General features: G+C 38.3%; 5 protein-coding genes across 5 annotated transcripts in view; 2 read left to right on the top strand and 3 right to left on the bottom strand.

Annotated features, from left to right (window-relative positions):
- LOC120416000 (uncharacterized) overlaps positions 1 to 20,587 on the top strand; it is a 164,610-nt gene that overhangs the window by 72,192 nt on the left and 71,831 nt on the right. The gene's annotated exons all lie outside the window — the stretch shown is intronic.
- Positions 1,706 to 7,550, bottom strand: LOC120416010 (general odorant-binding protein 56d-like). The gene is made up of 2 exons (XM_039577665.2): positions 7,271 to 7,550; positions 1,706 to 2,120 (listed from the first exon to the last, which is right to left on the bottom strand). The coding sequence occupies exons 1-2, from the start codon at positions 7,316 to 7,318 to the stop codon at positions 1,758 to 1,760; spliced, it is 411 nt and encodes a 136-aa protein (XP_039433599.1). The 5' UTR covers positions 7,319 to 7,550; the 3' UTR covers positions 1,706 to 1,757.
- Positions 8,454 to 9,266, bottom strand: LOC120416015 (uncharacterized). The gene is made up of 2 exons (XM_039577672.2): positions 9,229 to 9,266; positions 8,454 to 8,956 (listed from the first exon to the last, which is right to left on the bottom strand). The coding sequence occupies exons 1-2, from the start codon at positions 9,241 to 9,243 to the stop codon at positions 8,594 to 8,596; spliced, it is 378 nt and encodes a 125-aa protein (XP_039433606.1). The 5' UTR covers positions 9,244 to 9,266; the 3' UTR covers positions 8,454 to 8,593.
- On the bottom strand, positions 11,141 to 12,732 carry LOC120416003 (uncharacterized). The gene is made up of 2 exons (XM_039577658.2): positions 12,575 to 12,732; positions 11,141 to 12,513 (listed from the first exon to the last, which is right to left on the bottom strand). Exons 1-2 carry the CDS (start codon positions 12,689 to 12,691, stop codon positions 12,151 to 12,153), a joined length of 480 nt encoding a protein of 159 aa, XP_039433592.1. The 5' UTR covers positions 12,692 to 12,732; the 3' UTR covers positions 11,141 to 12,150.
- On the top strand, positions 17,249 to 20,244 carry LOC120415988 (uncharacterized). Its single transcript, XM_039577643.1, has 3 exons — positions 17,249 to 18,581; positions 18,823 to 20,102; positions 20,164 to 20,244. Exons 1-3 carry the CDS (start codon positions 17,249 to 17,251, stop codon positions 20,242 to 20,244), a joined length of 2,694 nt encoding a protein of 897 aa, XP_039433577.1.

Genomic DNA, 20,587 nt, shown 5'->3' with positions numbered 1-20,587 from the left:
TGCGGTAATTTTTTGGGCCCTTTTTTCCCACTGTGCATTGTCTTGAAAAGTGGTTTTGACTTTTAATACCGTCAAAGTCAGTGAAAATTTATTGTTTTTTGTTTGTTGAAGGAATTTTACCATTTTTTTGCTTTTAACGTTTATGTTTCAAAATTTTCTACTAATTAGTTTAAACTGTAAGCATTTTCAAAATTTGACAATGGACTAAATTAGAAATTTGTTTTTTACTAAATATCAAATTGACTTAAAAGAATAACATTAATTCCTGTAGTATCTTGGTCATATAAAACAAAAATTTGTCAAGATTATTGAAGGAGAATAAGGTATTTAAAAAGAGGAGAACGCAAGGTTTCAAAAACGCTTTGCATGATTTGAAGAACTGTTTGGAACCTTGTAAATTTACAAATAATGCTGAACTTTATAACCTTCTAAATCATTTAAAAAGGTCACTGAAAAAAGTCACTTTTTTGAACAAAAAAAAAGCGATTATTCGATATACTTAAGATAACCAGAACGTGGTAATACATTAAATATAAAAGTCCTGTGAGTAAAATATCAATCAAAGTGGAACGAAATCCAAGATATGATCGAAGTTGTTAGCAATTAAAATTGCAGCTAATACGCACAAGTAACATTTGAAAAGGGCGTAGCTCTAGATTCCAGATTTGGATTCAGCGGTCAACATTACTATAAGAAAGCATATCTTGGCCTTTAAGGCATATACTTGCAATGTCGTGTAATTAGTAGGCCTTGCTTGTGAATTCTGAGAAATTTTGAAAATTGGCTTTGTTTTTCTCACTAAAACTCAAATAACTCGAAATTTTTGTGGTGAAATTTCCTACAAGCTGCATGTATTGTTTTTACTGAGAAAAATGGGCGACCCTAAATTAAATGAGCATTTCTGAAAAAACTTTCGAAAAAATGCGTTTTTCTTACGTAAATCACCCTGAGAGAATCCAAAAACTTAAATTTTGGTCAAATATCAAGCATCTTAATCTATGGACAAATACCTATTATTTGAACACAATACAAACCTAAATGAAACAGTTTGTGTATTGATTCTGAGCGATTTAAGAAAATTTGTTCAAAAAAGTTACGTTTTTCAGTAAATCGGAGAGGTGCGACTAAGTATTTTATTATTTTTTCTTGTCTAAGAAAACGTTGTTCCTAACATCATAATCTATTATTTAAGAAGAGAGCGCCTACAATTCTTCGACATGACCTTAAAATGGGACGGGCTAATGGACAATGATTCATCTAAATGAAAAGATTACTGAAAAAAGCTGATTTGCGAAAACGTGGATAATTATTCTACCTAAGTTTACACAGCTTGTCGATTGCCTCCAAAATTGCTTTTATTTTTGCAACATAACCGAACTGCGTCCACGTGGTAACCAGATTCCTTTCTCTCATCAAACACGATCTACTCAAACATCGCCTCTCGATAACTCTTCAACGTAATCTGGATGGTTGCACCAGCCAGTAGCAACTCCTCTGTTTCACCCAATCACCACCCATTTTCCCCTCCTCCCTGAGGGGTCTCACCTTTCTGTATGCATCACTGCATTAGGTATCCATGACATAACCTTTCTATCTGCACGTCGCGTCGTGTAGGCGAAAGTTGCTCCCCCGAAGCTTCCTGGTTTGCAACCTTGTCTAAGGTCCAAGACAAGTGAAAGTGATTTGCAGAAAAAGGGCCTGGCTTTTATCGAGCTGACAAGGGTTTTATTCAACATACAGCAAAAATTTGAACATCTTTAGGCAAAGTACTCGTCCTTTTTGGTGAAGTAGCACTCGTACAGCCCGTGGGCCTTCTCGCACGCGTTCGCACCCTCAAACGAGCCGCACCGTACGGCGAACCGTTCCGCCTTCTCCTGGGTGCTGCCCTTGGCCAGCTTCAGCGCTAGAGTTTCCTTGTTGATCGCGCCCGTCTCCGGGTCCAGGAAGTTTACCTTGCCGAAGATGCACCGCATGTAGCACTTGGACTTGTCGTCCGTTAGGGTGAGGTCGCCCATCCGGAAGCGCTCGCCGATGTTCTCTGGCAGACCGTCGCCCACCTCGGCCTCGCAGTCCGCCGACAGCTTCTTGGCGAACTCGACCTGCTGCGGGGTGAAGAAGGCCTGCGGGATGAGAGAGAGAGAGAGAGAGTTGAGGGTTAGTAAGGGACCATTCACGAACTCGCTGTCCGCGTGAGCGATTGATCGCACAGGTTAAAGCTGCCAGAAATAAAGAATTAACAACTACAACTTGAACACGGAATTTGCACCCAATAAGCAAAATATGAAAATGTTGTTTAGTGGCCCTTTCCAAAAAAAGCTCTAGATTTATAGAATTGGTTATAGTTGAATGTTGTAAATTTACAGTTACAGTCATATTATGGTACTTTCTTCAAAGTGATTATACATTTTTTGATCCAAGATGGCGTCCTAGAGAATGTGAGGGCTATTACATCCAACATCCTTCTTTTATAAACAGCCAAGCCAATCGCGTAGAGTTTACCGCAGAGATGATTCGTTGAAGTGGATTGAGTTTGAGCACGCATTTTCAAACAACACCATATTTCTGAATCGACCATGATTATAGCGCAACAACTCGCTCTCTTCTGCAAAAGGTACTTCCAACATTACGATTTTTTTTTGCATTATCTGATTATCCGAAGTCCCATACAAACCTTCTAAATTCGTACACACAAATTTTTAAAAGTATGGAAAATTTTGGAGTTAAAGCCATTCTAAGGCTAAAATTTTCTTTTTTCTTTTTCTAAAATAGTGTCTATTCTTGTCCATCTCTGAAAGAGTGAAAGACATTTATTTGTAAAGCTGTGAATTTCTCTACACTTTTCTTAATAGTTTTCTTTGGTTGCAGAGGTTTGAAATAACAAACAAAAAATCGTTTTTTTCTTTTCTCTCCCATTCTGCCCTCAAATTTCAATCGATGATATCTGGAATCTATTGATCCTTTTTTAATGTTAAAAAGTGTAAAGCGTGTGAAATTTTCTATTCCTTTTGAAAACACACTAAGCACAGTTAAATTTATTTTCTTAGGTACATGTTTTATGTGATTTTGAAACAGAATTCAACTTCAGATTTATAGGCATTTTCTTTACAACAAGCATGCTTTAAAATTGGTTTAAGTGGCAACAAAAAATTGTTTTCTTTTATATGAAAAAAAAAATCTTATGTTTTTTGAACAAACTTGAAAAATTTTATCGACTTAATCTAAAATTGGTTTACATTTTAATATTGTTCAAAGTTTATGTCGCCCCCTTAAAAAATTTTCCTAAAAACAGAGACAAAAACAAAAACTTCTAAAAATCAATAAAAAAAAGTGCAATCAACTGAAAACTATTTAAAATACATTTTCTTGCTTATATCATAATTTTTAACAATTTAGGGCTCGTTCAGAAAAACATTGAATTTTAAATAATTAATTTTCGATGGTTGAAATATTTAGTGTGTTGAATATTACCTCTTATTTGAGTAATATACCCTAGTGAAAATTCATCAGAAACTGATGCGAATTCACCAGTTACTGAAGGAATATTACACTTTTTTCACACTAAATCTGTCATCATTCTCTGATGAATATTACTACACGGAAAGAAGGTTTATCGTGAATCTTGCTAAATTTTGGTAAAAAATTCTAAAATAATTGGCTGTTTTTTCAACCACCATTTTTTTTAGCTGGAAATCCTAAAAAAAATCCTGGATTTGACAGCTGGATCCAGGTCCTAAAAATGATAAATCTAGCTAAATTTTTAGTAAATTTTACTAATGTACAAGCTGGAAAAATGCTGTCAGTCTCAAAAGCTGTATGTTTTGAGAAGGTTTGTTAGCTATTTTAGCTAGATTTTATGGTATTCTAGGAAGTTTTATAGTTAGCCCAGCGAGTTTTTAGGCTGTTTCAACTAGTTTTTTTGGAATCATTCTCAAAATTTTCCATTGATGGCTGTGAAGCCAGGTATTTTCACACATCTTTTTAGCTAGTTTAGCTAACTTTGCCACTATTCTTGGTAGGTGTTTTGGTTGGAATAGCTAATTTTTCCACTATTTCTACAAGTTTTCTTTCAAAAGCCTCCGTTGCTTCCTGCAAAGCACGCATTATTCACCCAGCCTTTTGGCTGATTTAGCTCGTTTCTTTTTTGTTCTTGTTTCGTTTTTCGGTAAGTCCAGCTAATTTTTCGACTGTTTTAACTGGTATTTTCGAAATCATTTTTAAAAATCTCTTGCTGCCTGTAAAGTTGTTTTTTATTTCAAAAAAGGCTTTTTGCTGGTGTAGCATGATTTTCCGCTACGTTTTTTTTTCCGGTACGTTTTTTGGTAGTCCAGCAAGTTTTTTGGATGTTTCAATATCTAGGCTTTTTAAACTATGTTATAGTTGATCATCCTAATTGTACGGCTTTGTTGCTTTGTCTATTGACAAATTAAAAAAAATGAAATACAGTAATACAAAAATATAAAAATACAAAAATACAAAAAATACAAAAATACAAAAATACAAAAAAACAAAAATACAAAAATACTAAAATACTAAAATACAAATTAAAATTAACATTATTTAACTTAAAATTACTAAATTCAACTTAATTCAACTTAATTTAACTTACTTTAACTTAATTTAAATTAATTCAACTTAATTTAACATAATTTTACTTAATTTAACTTAATTGAACTTAATTTAACTTAATTTAACTTAATTTAACATAATTTAACTTAATTGAACTTAATTTAACTTAATTTAACTTAATTTTCCTAATTTAACTTAATTTAACTTAATTTAACTTAATTTAACTTTATTTAACTTAATTTAACTTAATTTAACTTAATTGACTTTAATTTAACTTAATTTAACTTAATTTAACTTAATTTAACCTAATTTAACTTAATTTAACTTAATTGACTTTAATTTAACTTAATTCAACTTAAGTTAACTTAATTTTACTTAATTTTACTTAATTTTACTTATTTTTACTTAATTTAACCTAATTTAACTTAATTTAAATTAATTTAACTTAATTCAACCTAATTTAACTTAATTTTACCTAATTTGTACCAAACAACTTTTAACAACAATTGAACTAAATTCTACCAAATGAGATTTTTTGATATGTTTTAGGGGACAAAAATCCGCAACTTTTGAGCCATAGAAAAACATGGTCAAAAAATCTGCCGCCGAGTTATGAATTTTTGAAAAAATAGTGATTTTAGGAATCGAAGTTTCATGCAAAAACAAGTTTGACGTTATTTTTTAATGCAAAATTGAATTTGCAATCGAAAAGTACTTTACAGATTTTTTGATAAAGGGCTCCGTTTTCAAGATATAGCCACCGAAAGTTTGATTTTAGCGAAATATTTGCAGCTTTTCAATTTTTAAAAATAGTGACCATGAGTGACTATTTCTAAAATTATTTATTTTGAAAAGTTTAGAAAATTTGATAAAAAATTGTCTAAGAGACATTGAAGATTGGAACTAAATTCTACCAAATGTAATGAAATTTCAAAAAATGTATCTTAGTTTAATTAAGTTTAACAAAAATGTCTAGATATAACCACATTTGACTAAATTTATTTCTTTTTTACTATGTTCAGTTTAATTATACTAAACATAAGTTTACTTAATTAAACTTGATTTTTAATTAATCATAATTTAACTAAATTCAAATAAATTTATCTAAATTTTACTGATTTTAACAAAATTTAATCAATTAAACTTAATTTAACTGAATTCTGCTTTTTTCTAAATTCAACCTAATGTAATTCAAATTAACTTTTACTTAATTTAAAGTAATTTAACATTATTTAACTCTATTTTTTGATGTGCTTCAAAGGCATACAGTGTCCTGCTCGTGGATCTGTCAAACATTGGCCAGTCTATATCTAGACACTCTGTACCCGCAGCCACCCCCCCCGCAGAGTGTGGACAAACGCCAGCCTCCACCTCCCCCGCCAAAGGGTTCACGACAAAGGGATGCCACCAATCGTCCAAACAAAAATTAGAGGCTCAACTTCTAACCTCTTTCCCTCAACACAAAAAAAAAAACTTCTCACCTTATCAACTGAAGATCTCAGCCCGCAGAAAGTCTTCCTGGCTTTCAATCCATTCACTCACGCACCATCTCCACCTTTTGCACTTGCACTTTCGACTTTCAAACTTAGAATCGTCACAAAACTCCGCGAACTGAGCGGCTTAAACAGGATCAAACACGATACGAGACGTTCTCTTGCTTTGTGTTGGTCTCGAACTGATGATCTGTCAAAAAATCCATGCTGCCGGTTCCAGCTAGTTTTTCGGTAAAAAAGTAGGCAAAATTGTGGCTGAAACACCATTATTTTTGGTAAAATCTCTCCTGTCATTTTGATTTGGGCTGTCAGTTTTGGATAGCAAATCAGCAATCAGGGTTAGCTGTTTCACCAATCCCAAGTTGGTAAATTTACCTGTAATTTTAGCTAATTTAACCAAAAAAATCACTGTTCCACCAATTTGAAGCCAGCTAATTTGAATTGTTAAATTTAAGATGGAACTCCTTTCCGTGTAAACAAAATTGCAATTTAATTTTTGTTTTGCTTTTTTATTGTTTTTGCAGTTAAAAACCCGGTTTTTAAACTAACGATTTTCAACTAAACTATTTTCAGAGCACTATTTTACATTGTGTAGCCTCCCCATTCCTCGTCTTAAAACCAAAAAATCTTAAAACAAGTTTGGATAATATTTGAAAACGTTTGGATAATATCTGAAAAATAAATTGTAATTGTCACTCGGGTTAACGACATTGATTATTGAACATTAAATTAATTAAAACCTATAGAAATCGCTCAGCAAACGAATTGAACAAGATTTTTGCCTTTTTAAAGTGTTTTCATTAAATTTAGTCAAAGATATAATGTTAAAGTAGAAACTGAAAACTTACCTAAAATTTAAATTTAATTCTTCACATTTTTCATCATTGGAAAGTTTTTTTTAATGCTTATCATCAAAATTTGGTGTCATTTGACGATGATTTATGTGAATTTTGATTATTTTTTTTTGCGAAAAATATGCAAAAGATAAGGCATCCCTCGTAAATTTTATATATTTTGCAAGAATATTTAGAAAAAATTGTTTTGTTCAAAGAAAATATCTTTCTAGCAATATTTGCAAAATCTTAACTCAATATGCACATCAATTTTTTTTTTAAATAACCATACTTTTTTTCAATTCTGACTGAAACTGAATCAGCTAAATATATTTCTCAGAAAACTAGGACCATAGGTCATCTGTAATGGCTACTTACATGAGTTCCAACTGCCAACGCGGCCACAATCAACACTAAACACTTCATCTTCAAACACTTTGAGCAGCAGCAAACAACAACACCGAGCAAAACTTTGGGTCCCCAGGCGGCGGAAAGGATCTTATCGTCTGACGGGCCGGTTTCCGCTTGGGACCACTTTTATACTGCCAGGCGAGAACCGTCAGACCGAGATTAATCTGATTTCGCTTTTCTGTACTGATTCTGGAGCTTCTTTTTTTTGTGCTGCCAAATCACGCCACCTCACGCTGCGAAAGGCTCATCTTCTTTGGCACCCAAGAACCAATCGCAACTCGCAACTCTGAAAAGAGGGCAAAGGGGTAAGACCAATAAATTATAATGTTTTCAGAAAAAAAGGTGCACAGTTAAAAAGACGTTGAAAAGATTGTAATTGAATTACTTTTCGTTTAGCATTTAGAACAAAACAAAGCAAAATTTTTTTTTAATTTTTTTTTCTTCAATTTTAATAACTGTGCACCCGGTGATTCCGCTGCAAGTCGCGTTCTAGATGACCGTGAGTTTTGCGGTCAAGGTTAAGGTCGGTAATTTGAGTGCTTCGTTTTCGCGACTGGGGTGTTTTCACTTTTCTTCAGCTGGAAACCGGCTTTTTGTTTTTCGTGCGAGACAGAAGGAATTATGGGATCCGTGGAGGTCCTGCCGAGCATTCCCAACCAGTGTCGTAGCTGATGAATGTTTTATGGAATTGTTTTAATTGCCAACATGAACAAAATATAGGTTACTCAAGGCATTCACTACTAGATTCATACTAATGATATGGAGAGTCTCGGTTTCTTCTACAGAGAGAGAAGCTTGATAACGAATCGCGAGATTTGCTCTCAACTCAACTCAGTTGCTCTGACTGTGCTATAGGATTGTAGTATCCCTCCATTTTTCATGTATTTGACCTTAAAACGAGACATACGACAAGATAGCACGATCATGTCAACTTAGAGTAAACATCTCGATATTTTCTTTTTCAATATGGACTCTTAGGATAGAGACAGTTATCATTATGTGGAAAAAAATGGAAATAATTAAGTATTCCTAGTAATAATTCTCTACCGGGAAGCCTTATAAGTATTTTTCAGCCTATTTGAACCTTCTTTATCAGCTTCATTCTATTATCTATTGAGACTGGCTCAATAGAATTCAATAAACAATTTATTATCAGTTACTGACCTAGCACGAGTGCGTGATTGTTATTATTTTTTCAAGCATAGATTATGGATCCTCCTTCCTAGTATTGTTTTATTTTCAATTTTATTTATTTTAACACAGCAAATCTTGATTTCACCGTCAAACCCATCACACCACAAACTTATCCTGCGACCAGAAGCACTGATGAAACTGGTAGGCCTTCTCTTCCGGAGTCGCGCCCTTCGCCGTTTTGGCGCAGACTTCCAGCATTTCCCCCAGCGACTTTTCGTCGTGGCCATCCCGCAGGAACTCCCGCATGTTCGACATGTCAATGTCGCCGGTCGGTTTGGCGATATGCATGCCCTGCATCAGGCACAGCAGGTTTCGCTTGTACATCGGATCCTTGACGGTCAGGTTTCCGGTAACGGTGATCTGCTCGTAGTGGACGGTGTTCTCGGGGATGTTCAAGTTGGTCGTGCAGTTCACAAACGATGAGTGGATCTTTTCCATCTGTTTGACGGTGAAGTTGGCCTGAAATTTGAGGTGGGATTGGGCGGTATTTTGGGTGAATTTACTGGGTAGGGTACATATTAAAAAAGTCATGGTAATATTACATCTGGAAAGGGGTCCATCTTTTATGTCAGAAAAAATGTGTACCTCTGAAAATGTGTAATTTTACCACTTTTTTGGTGTAATGCAACTTTTTCAGTCTAAATTAAAGTAAAATTACAACATTAAAAAGTAATATTCAACCTTCCAAAATTACACCTTCCAAATTTACAATATTTTTACTATGTACTTACCTGAGTGACTGCCATCAAACAGAGAAGAGTTGCTACTATCTTCATCATCGTTTGTTTATTGGTGCTGAGCAAGTTTCGAGCAACTATTTATACTGACAAAGATAAAATAAACTGTAATCTTCTGAAACCCGACATTCAATAATTGCTTGTAAAAAGCTTGTCTAACTTCATCATTTTGCCACACCGTCAGTAGAGGTAATTATGGGCAAAGGTTATTTTAACTGGTTTGGAAACATTTCAGAATCTATAGGAAACTAAGTTTTCTTTTCGGAAAATATTTTGTTCCTATGATAAAACCTGTGATTTAAACGATATACGGTTTTTAACTAATATGATCTTCCGAAATTTCATTACAAAATTTGTAATCTTTTTCAAAAATCGATTTTTTCAAGTTAAGGCCGTTGCAAATATTTTTCAAAGTTTATGTCCTCCCCCCCCCCCCTTCAAAATTGGTCCGAAAAATCAGGACGCAAAAAAATATTTTTTCAAAAAAATATCAAAATTTCAATGGAAATAGAAGTCTAATCAACTGAGAACAATCCAAAATGCCTTTTTCTGCATTGATAATCATATTTAACATGTTTGGACTCATTTAAAAATATTTTGAACTTTTATGAAATTACAGTGTACAGCACCGCAAAAACATTTTTTTCACGCAAAAAAAAATTTCCTCAGTACTTAGAAATTTTGGAAATCAATGATTGCAAAACAACTGGACTGGTGTATGATGCATTTTAAAACACTTTTTTCATTCAAATGTTGACACCGTGGCCTGTAATTTCAATTTTTAACATTTTTTTTTATATTTTTGCTACCCCCCTCGACTTTGATCAGAGTCGAGGGACATAAACTTCAAAAAATATTTGCAACGGCCTAAATTACACAGAAAAAAAATCATGGTAATATTACATCTGGGAAGGGGTACATCATTTATGTCAGAAAAAAATGTGTAATTTTACCTATGAAAATATGTAATTTTACCACTATTCTGGTGTAATGTGGCTTTTTCAGTCTAAATTGAGGTAAAATTACATCATAAAAGAGGTAATATTCAACCTTCTAAAATAACACCTTCCAAATTTACACAATTTTTTGCTGTGTAAAGACTATTTTCACTTGGATATCAGTTAGGCCTCCAAATTATGCTTTTTTTCACCTGATTGGCATTTCAGTTAAATTCATCAGAACTCACCACTAAATTAAGTAAATTTTCATGCCCCTAATAAGTGCTGTTTAGAAATGACGACAAGTATATCGTTGTTTGGCCCACACAGAAAAAAATTGTGTAAATTTAGAAGCTTTAATTTTGGAAGGTTGAATATTACCACTTTTATAATGTAATTTTATGTCAATTTAGACTGAAAATGTGACATTACAACAGAAAAGTGGTAAAATTACATATTTTCATAGGTAAAGTTACACATTTTTTCTGACATAAAAGATGTTTCCCTTTCCAGATGTAATATTACCATGATTTTTTTCTGTGTAATTTAACTTGAAAAATTCGATTTTTGAAAAAAGTAACAAATTTTGTAATTTCCAGAGGTAAAATTACATATTTTTTTCTGACATAAAAGATGTACCGATGTACCCCTTTCCAGATTAAATATCACCATGATGTTTTTTTTTTGTGCATATTCGCTCCAACTGACGGTTAGAATAAAATACATAATAATAAGTTAAGCACGTTTTCCAATTTCGAAACTCAAACTTTAGAAAATCATAGTCTTCATTCAGACTGCAAAGTCGATTTGTCACTTATCAGTTAAAAGGCTAAATCGAGTAGGAATATCGCAATCGGGAACGCAAAAGCAATGCTGCGAACAAATGAACAATTAATTTTTATTTATTGGTTATACAAGTTCCAGGATTGAAGGGTGGATTTCTCTAAATTAATTAAGCCGACGCGTTGAGTTAGACTGTCCAAAACGTTCTGAATTTATTGTAATCGTTAAATCCCCCAGAGCCTCACACATGAGGTACTGAGGTTTTGCTTATTGAGCATTAACCCTCTACTGCCCAAATTTTTTTTCGGAAGTTTTTTATTTTTCCCGTGTTTTGGAGGTCATTTTGAGCAACTTTTGTTCTACGCAAAACTTTACTTCTCTTGTTTTATGTTTTTCTTGTTTAATTTTTAGTATTTTAATTTGCATCTATCTTGTTTAGTTTATGTTTGTTTTTGGTAGTATTTGGCCTATTCTACCACCTTATGTAATTACAATTGCATATTCTAATTTTTTCACGTTTTTACAGTTACTTTTTAAATTTTTTGCTTGTTTTTCACATTTTCCTCTATAGAATGGCACCATCATAATTTAAATTGAAAAAAAAAAATGAGTAGAGCCATAGTCTGGGACACTACAAAAATTACTGCATACTTCTTTTTACTGAAAATATAGGAAATGTTAGTATAAAACACAGCCAAAGTTGACCCCTAAAAAAATGACATTTTTTAAAACATTGGCAAAGTCACATAAAACAAGTTAAACTTCACACCCTAATATTTTCCAAAATTTTCAGAGTTCTTCTTTCCAATGCTTTTTGAAGATCAAAAATTGTTTGAAAAATTGATTTTTGGCGATTTTTTAGATCGAAGCCCGTCTAAAGGCGGGGTCAGGTTATAGAGGGTTAATCGAGCTACTTGCTTCAATCGCGGCGTATAAATGAAGTTCGCAATTTTGCGGAAAGAAAATTTCCGTAATTTATTTATTTCTTCGAAATTAATCAATATCGAAAACATTTTTAAGGATTTTGAAAAACTTTTAACGACAATGGTTCTGAGACAATCTATTAAATTTTTCTGAACTCTACCATTAAACCTTTGGAAAATTGATCCAATCTCACCCCTTAGAGGGGGTGGCATTGGGTCAAACGAAACTAAAATGATGCTGAAATACAAAGACGGGGTTTTTAAAAATGTTTTTACAACAAAAACTTATTCTGTGTCCAATAACACCGGTAAAACTGGTAGATTTTATCCTCCGGGGCCGCACCCGCTGCAGTCTTTGCGCAGATTTTCAGCATTTCCTCCATGGTCTTCTCATCGTGTCCATCCCGCATGTACTCCCTCATCCGCGGAAGGTCAATGTCTCCGGTCTCGTTTGCGACCTTCATTTCCCGCGTCACACACAGTATAGCCCGCTTAAACAGCGGATCCTTGAGGTCCAGATCGCCGGAAATGCTGTGCTCTTCGTAGTGGACGGTGTCCTCGGGGATGTGCATGCTGGTCGTGCAGTTCACAAACGTGGAGTGTAACTTTGCCATCTGTTTACGGGTGAGGTTGGCCTGTAATTTGAGTTGAAATTAGAAGGGGTTTTGAGGGGAATTTACTGGATGGGGTACTCACCTGTGTGACTGCTACCAAGCAGAGTAGAGTTGCTACTAGCTTCATCATTGTTTGTTCATTCGTTTTGAGCAAGTTGGAACTATTTATACTGAACAGGAGAACAGAAACTGTAATCATCTGGCACCTGACACTTAATAATTGCTTTTTGACTAACTTTATTGTTTTGTCAAGTAACTTTTTACAACACCGTCAGTGGAGGTGATTATTGGCCGAAGTTATTTTTCACTGGTTTGGAAACATCTCAGATTCTATTGTTAGTTAGTTTTCTTTTCTGAAAATATCTTGTTCCTATGATAAAAACTGTGAATTAAATAGCTGTACTAAATTGAGGTACGATTTTGTACTAAAAATTTTTCCGAACTTTTCTTAATTTTAAACTTGTTTCTTCTATCAAAAACCAAGTTGTGCAAGTTAATATAAAGACCTTTTTCACTTTTTTATAATTTGAATATCATCTAGCTTATTATCGGCCTCCGAATGGTGAAGAAATTAGGCCATTTTAAAAAGTTATTTGAAACGGTCTTTGATATTCAGCAATTCCTTTTTTTGTTTGGCCATTAGGGGGACCTACGCCGTGTTAGGGTGGTCCGGAAAATTCCCATTTTCGTCGATTTTCGCAAAAAAACAAATTTTCAAAAAATCATAACTCCGCGCCATTTTAACCGATTTTAGCTGTATTGGACGCAAATGAAAGGTTACAATGACCAACAAAAATGACTGCACAGTAGGGTGCCCAGAATATGGGACTTTTTTGCCTTCCTCACCTTACTGAGGAAAGGCTATAAAATCACTCGAAAAACGAACTTCTTAAATAGGCCTCGTAGACCCACCTTCACGTATACATATCGACTCAGAATCAAATTCTGAGCAAATGTCTGTGCGTGTGGATGGACGTAGAATTTTTTTTCTCACTCACTTTTCTCGGAACTGGCTTAACCGATTTTGTCCGGATCTGTGTCGTTAGATCCGTTTTCAGGTCCCCTGAGTCTTTTTTGAATATCATTAAGTTTAGTTAAGTACTTCAAAAGTTATGCTAAAAAAACGATTTTAGTTAAAGTTCAGAAGATTGTAAAAAGGGTGGTTTTTGTAAGAAAACTGGTCATGCTATATATTTTTAGAAAGGTATTTGAAAGACCTTTAAAATGAGCCTAAAACATTGAAGATCTGATAACCATATCAAAAGTTATTAGCACTTAAGTGTTATTTATGCACTTTTTGGAGACCGGATCTCAGATATTTCAATGATAACGGTGTCCGGATCTGGCATGTGACCCATCATTAGTTAGATAACTGAAAGGCCTTTCAAATGAGCCTAAAACATCAAAGATCTGATAACCCTATCAAAAGTTATTAGCACTTAAGTGTTATTTATGCACTTTTATGGCCGGATCTCAGATATTACGATGAAAATAGTGTCCGGGTCCAACATGTGATCCATCATTAGTTAGATAACTGAAAGGCCTTTCAAATGAGCTTAAAACGTCAGTGATCTGATAACCCTATCAAAAGTTATGAGCACTTTAGTGTTGTGTATACACTTCTTGGAGGCCAGATCTCTGATATTTCGATGAAAATGATGTCCGGATCATTCGTCCGAACAAGCGTTAGTTGGATAATTGAAAGACCTTTCTAAATTGAAGATCTGATAACCCTATCGATAGTAATACGCCAATAAGCCACACAGTAAAACAGTTTTTTTTTCCAATTTACATTGTTCAACTTTATTTCAATGAAGATTTTTTTCTCAACATCTTATTATTCATTCATTCCTACAATTACAAATGTCCTCTTCCGGTTTCTCCTATCATTCTCGTACAAAAAGTGCACCAACTGGGTCATTTTCAACATTGCCGTCGTCGGTTCCTCGCAGGCCACCTCCTGCAGCGCCTTTAGGTAATCCAGCCATACGGATGTCGTTCCGGATGGCGACAGGCTGAAGTTTAAGCAGCAGCTTCTGCTGATCGATGCCATTTTCCGGCTGCCGTTGCCGGTTTGGGTACAAGACGCCGCTGACGTTTCACTGCAGCTTCTGGGCTCAGCAATGTCAAATATCCGCTCCTGTGGCTTGGCGGACTCATCCGCCCTTCACGGCACTTTTTTATATATTCTGCCGGTGAATTGACCAGCATCGGTGGTTCTTGACTGGTTCGCTGAATATTGGTAGAGCTGAAATTCATTAAAATAATAATTATCATTCATAATATTTACTATGTATTGCTCACCGTTGACTTCTAGAATGGCCAGCCTTAAATTTTCCTCGTTCATGCGCACAAACATAATTATGTTGAATGACACCTGACAACAAAACAGTTTGGATTGTGTTCCCTTTCCGCCCGTTCCTGAGGGAACATTGTGGATCGCATTTTTTACACTGTAAAACAAAACGTCATTTCTTTGATTCATACCTATTCTTACCCATTATTGGGTGACTATTGAGTTACGCGTGTTACGTAATAAAATGAGTAAAATAGCGTTAGACGGTTTTTCAGTTATAAAGAGAAAAATAATCATACATTAAATAAAATTAGTGATGAGAAATTTGTGTGCAGAGCGCAATAAACTTTATCGTTGTGAACAATAATATCAACAATAGGGTCCTAATGCTCTATGTCAATTTTTATGTACAACGGTTTAAAACACGCTTAAAAACTTCTTATTTTTATTAGGACCTTCTTTGGTGCTGCGATCACGTTAGGGGCGATCCATAAACCATGTGGACACTTTAGGGGGGTTATAATCACTCTATATTCTTCTACTTTTTTTTTCTACTTTATTCTACTTCTTCAACATAACAATTGTTGTTGACAAGTCTAGTTATTTTATCGTCATCTAATTATTGTATTTGTACTATTATTACATACCGATACGCTTTCAAAATTTCGCGAGTTCCAAATAAGCTGACCAAATCGTCGAATCCACTGGAGTTTGCTGTGTTACTGCAAAAGAATTGCAATTTTCGCATTTTACTTTTGCTTGCTGCGGCTAGTGTTTTCTAAAGCACTATTGTTAGCCATTCGGCAGCTGCGGTGGCCCGTGCAGCAGCTACGACGCACTTGAACGGTCTGTTTACGTGTAACTGTTATACGCACAGCAAGGCTTCGCAAAGCACGGAATGGATCGAGTCTGCGGTACATGCGCGAAGGAGATCAAAGACATTGAGCCTGCTCAGTGTTCTTACTGCGAAAATTTTTACCACATCAAGGCGGAATGCTCGGACGTTACCCGGAGTTACATGCAGGTCTTCTTCAGTACCCGCAAGGCGCTCTGGCTGTGTCCAAACTGTCGCGACGTCTTCAGCAATCGGACGGTGAAAAGTCTGCTGCAGGAAGTTGCTGCAGATCGAACAGGAGCGGCAGGGGATTCTGGCGAGCTCACCAGACTTCAAAACCAAGTCGAGGTCCTGATGAAATCGGTGACCGATCTTCAGCAGCAGGTTTCCAACAACCTCACAGCGGTCATGGAAAAAATCGAGAAGTGCACCTCCCCCTTCGAGTGTTGCAAATCAACTTCGTACGCAGCGGTAGCTTCCGGACAAAGTGAGGTTTCCGAGCGTGAGAAGGACAGCGTCGTCGTGCAGAAGCCTCGTGTCAAACGGCCCACGATCTCCGGAACCGGGGAAGTGAACCTTCAGGACCTCTCAGTAACCAGCATAACGGTAGAACCAAGGCCCCAACGGTTCTGGTTGTACCTTACCGGACTGAATCCAAAAATCAACACCAACGACGTCAAGTTGATCGTGGAACGTTGCCTTGGAACAAGCTTGGATCTTGATCCTAAGCTCCTGGTCCCGAAGGATACCGACTGCTCGCGTTACAGATTCGTTTCGTATCGAATCGGCTTGGATCCCAAATTCCGAGATAAGGCCCTTGATGGAAACAATTGGCCAAGAAACCTCGGTGTCAGAGAATTCGAGTTTTTCGACACGGATTCAAAAAACCGATCAACGCCTCGTGTCTCTCCAGCAGAATAGTGGTGGATCGAGACCTCGGCTACGCATCACCTCTACAAAGTTCCTGCTACATCTTCCAGTCGACCATGGGGCGCACAAGCATTTTGGGAACCCCCAATCCTACCGACCTCGGCCCACCCGCTGTTGAAGTTCATCCCCGTCGCCCGGGCTCACAGGTCCGTAGTGATGTGGGGGTCTCCCAGCCTGCTACCACAGGCAAGTACTCGCCTCTTCGAACACTCCAATCGCTTCAAAGAACTCCAATTTTCAGTCTCGACAACACTCGCATTACTTCCTCGGAAATCCCGCTTACCAGCTCAGGCGCTGCTGTGCCTTCACCCAGTTTGTCACCGGTTCAGTCAACTCGTCTGCCGTGTGAGAGCACATCACCAGGACGCGCCATAGAAAGCCCTATGGGAGCCTCTTGCCCGCCCGACACTGCAACCTCTTCGCCAATCTACCACTTTGGAACATTTTCTGCTCGCCGCTGCCATCAGAGTCGTCCTGGTGCAGGTGTCGGCGCCGAGGCAGAGGTCTCCCAAATGGCACACCTTGGTACGTACATGTCTTGCTCTGAACATCTGCCCTCGCCAAACAATCATCCGCATTCCAGCGCTGGCTTCGTTTCACCTGAACGAGCACATCAGCATCTCGCAATGGAGTTTCAAGCGGCAGCTGCTCATCTTGCAGTTTCAACCACACCGGGGCGCGTGTACCTAAGCACTATGGGAGATCCTGGACCTCCTGCCACAGTCGAGCCACCGTGTCATCGTCGTCTCTTCAGCCGCCCTGGTCCTGTGTGCAGTGAAGGAAATGGGGTCTCCCAGACCGCCAGCTCAGGCAAGTACACGTCTAACGAAAGCGCAGTGTTATCGGGCTCAGATCTCTTCTTGGATTCCAGCACCTTTCCTGATGCTGCTGCTGCTGTAGTTCAAACCGAACCGGCGGAGCGCCGCTTCCTGACAGTATACTACCAGAACGTAAGAGGTCTCAGAACAAAAACCAACGAAACATTTCTGGCACTCTGTCGCTGCGACTACGACGTTATCGTTTTCACCGAAACCTGGCTCACGGAGGCGATCAAAGATGCCGAGTTAACAAAAAACTACAAGCTGTTTCGATGCGACCGCAACCCAGAAAGCAGTTCTCTACTTCGAGGAGGAGGGGTCCTTATTGCAGCTAAAGCTAAGCTCGGGTGTAAAGCTGTCGAGCTACTCAATTGCGAAAGCTTGGAACAGACCGTAATTCGCCTGACCCTGCCACTGCAAACGTTGTTCGTGTGCTGTGTCTACATCAGACCCGTTAGCGATCCCGCCACCTACGCCACCCACGCCGCCGCCGTGCAGCAAGTCATCGACCTTTCCAAGGAATCGGACTCTGTCTTAGTTGTTGGCGATTACAACCTCCCGAATCTAATCTGGTACCATGACGACGACACGGACAGCCTCCTTCCTGTAAACGCTTCTTCAGAGCAGGAAGTCACGCTAGTTGAGTCGATGTTGCCGCTGGGTCTTACACAAGAAAACGACTTGCCCAACGCGTTTGGTAAGCTGCTGGATCTGGTATTTGTCAGTGACAACGTATCGGTCGAGTTGTTCGAGCCTCCATGCCCTCTTTTGAAAGTTGATCAGCACCACAACCCGCTTCTTATGCAGCTGGAGTACAGAACTGCGTTGAACGACAACACTGTTGAACCCGTTGCTGTCTTTGACTTCAAAAGGTGTGATTACACGACTTTGAACGAGAGAATCCTTGCTGTCGATTGGCTGACCTTTCTGGATGCTCCCTGTGTCAACTCTGTGACTGAAATTTTCTACGAAAAACTCTTTGAAATCTTCAACGAGGTTGTACCAAGGAAGTCAGTACGCATCTGCCACCGCTACAAGCAGCCCTGGTGGAACGACGATTTGCGCTTGCTCCGAAATCGTCTGCGGAAAGCAACTAGCAGGTTTCTATCAACTAAAACAGCGTGGGACAAAGTCGTCGCGCGTAACATCGAAGAAGAGTACCTGAATCTTCAACAAGAGAGCTTCCAGAACTACATCAATGATCTGCAAAGTACTGTGAAGAGCAACCCGTCAAAATTCTGGACCTATGTGAACGCAAAAAAGCAGACTGAACAAACACCGCTGGACGTGTCCTACCGTGATGTCAACAGTTCGTCGCCCGAAGAGTCAGCCAGTTTTTTTTGCTGATTTCTTCAAATCTGTATATAACACAAACTCTACGGTGTACCCGGACAGCCACCTGGAGGGGGCTCCTACCTCTAACATCTCAATCCCTCGCCCAACCCTTGCAGATGATGACATCCTCAAGGTTCTTTCGAGCGTCGATCCTAGCAAAGGTCCTGGTCCCGATGGTCTTCCACCAGTATTCGTGAAAAGCTGTGCAAACTCGCTTGTTGTGCCGGTCTCGGTGATCTTCAACAAATCGCTGGAACATGCAATCTTCCCCGACATCTGGAAACTTGCGTCGATTAGTCCAATCCATAAATCCGGTAACGTAAGCAAGGTCGAAAACTACCGGCCTATTTCTATCCTAAGCTGTTTAGCAAAAGTGCTAGAAAAGGTCGTTTACGACAGGCTGTTCCCAGCAGTGCGACGGATTATCTCGGCAAACCAGCACGGGTTCATGCGGAACCGGTCAACTACCACGAACCTTCTTTCCTTCGTCTCACCTACCATCAACGTGTTGGAGAGTGGAGGCCAGGTGGACGCAGTGTATATCGACTTCGAGAAGGCGTTCGACAAGGTGCCGCACACGCTGACCATCAAGAAGCTGAAAAAACTGGGCCTCCCGGACTGGATCGTCGCTTGGCTTCACTCCTATTTGACGAGCAGGAAGGCTTTCGTTAATCTCCGGGTAACTCGTTCCGATATCTTCGATATTCCTTCTTGCGTCCCGCAAGGTAGCCACCTGGGGCCGCTCATTTTCATACTGTTTGTGAATGAGCTCAACACTTTGACGGGTTCAAGTACGCTTATGTACGCCAACGATCTTAAACTCTACCGAACTGTAAAATCTCACGTCGACTGCCTCGCTCTACAAGCAGATGTGGACACCTTGCTGCACTGGTGTGACCGGAACGGGATGACAGCGCACGCAAAAAAGTGTAAGGTTCTGTCATTCACCCGTTCGAGGAACCCTATAATCTCGGACTACAGCATGAATGGACAACAACTCGATCGTGTGGACACCTTCAAGGACCTGGGAGTAGTTGTTGACAGTAAGTTGAGGTTCAACCAGCACATTGCCCTAACGACCGCCAAAGCTTTTGCCATGTTGGGCTTCCTGAAAAGGAGTACCAAGCACTTCGACGATCCTTACTCGCTAAAATCGCTGTTTTGCTCGTTAGTAAGAAGTGTTTTGGAGTACGCAGTCGTTGTATGGGCCCCGTTCCACGAAACTCAAGTCACCAGAATCGAAAGAGTACAGCGGACTTTCGTACGGTACGCCTTCCGGAAACTTCGCTGGAACGATCCCCTGCGGTTGCCACCGTATGAGCAACGTTGTGCGCTGTTCAACCTGCCTACGCTCGCCCGCCGCCGTGTTTTTATCCAGCGTCTACTGGTCTTCGACGTTCTTAGGGACAACATTGACTGTAGCAGCATCCGTGAACTGGTCCATTTCTACGTTCCAGCACGTCAAGGACTCAGGAACAACCCACCACTGCTTAGTGTCCCGCGGCACCGAACGGTTTATGGACATCACAACCCGTTAGATGTTTGTTTGAGAAAGTTTAATGACGTTCATTCTTGTTTTGATTTTATTGTGTCTAAAAATGTGTTTAAATCTAGAATTAGTTCATAGTTTTTTAAGAAAGTAGCCTGTGCATCATATTGATGGAGGTGTCGACAAATAAATTAAAAATTAAAATATTTGAGAGGAAGGCACCAACCACCTAAAGGTGGATTAAGTAACGTTTTTTCAAAACCTCGCTCCACAAGCTGATTATTGTTCCTTGAGCTATTTTAGGACTCTGGGCCAAATATGAGCAAAATCGGTCAACGTTTACCCATTGATACTCGGGGGTGAAGTTTGTATGGGAAAAATCGAAAAAATGT

This window comes from Culex pipiens, chromosome 2 (genome assembly GCF_016801865.2).
Source record: "Culex pipiens pallens isolate TS chromosome 2, TS_CPP_V2, whole genome shotgun sequence".
NCBI classification, from domain to species: domain Eukaryota; kingdom Metazoa; phylum Arthropoda; class Insecta; order Diptera; family Culicidae; genus Culex; species Culex pipiens.
Note: the sequence above shows the minus strand (reverse complement) of the source record. Positions and strands in the feature narration are given on the sequence as shown.

What these genes read in the sequence shown, in the direction of transcription:
- LOC120416010 (XM_039577665.2), bottom strand. Translation starts at nt 7,318, where the DNA reads ATGAAGTGTTTAGTGTTGATTGTGGCCGCGTTGGCAGTTGGAACTCAT. An exon ending in CGTTGGCAGTTGGAACTCAT is followed by an intron (nt 2,121 to 7,270) that starts GTAAGTAGCCAT and finishes CTCATCCCGCAG; the next exon opens with GCCTTCTTCACCCCGCAGCA.
- LOC120416003 (XM_039577658.2), bottom strand. Translation starts at nt 12,691, where the DNA reads ATGATTACAGTTTCTGTTCTCCTGTTCAGTATAAATAGTTCCAACTTG. An exon ending in GCTTGGTAGCAGTCACACAG is followed by an intron (nt 12,514 to 12,574) that starts GTGAGTACCCCA and finishes CTCAAATTACAG; the next exon opens with GCCAACCTCACCCGTAAACA.
- LOC120415988 (XM_039577643.1), top strand. Translation starts at nt 17,249, where the DNA reads ATGGGAGATCCTGGACCTCCTGCCACAGTCGAGCCACCGTGTCATCGT. An exon ending in CTACATCAATGATCTGCAAA is followed by an intron (nt 18,582 to 18,822) that starts GTACTGTGAAGA and finishes CAACCCTTGCAG; the next exon opens with ATGATGACATCCTCAAGGTT. An exon ending in AGCGTCTACTGGTCTTCGAC is followed by an intron (nt 20,103 to 20,163) that starts GTTCTTAGGGAC and finishes TCTACGTTCCAG; the next exon opens with CACGTCAAGGACTCAGGAAC.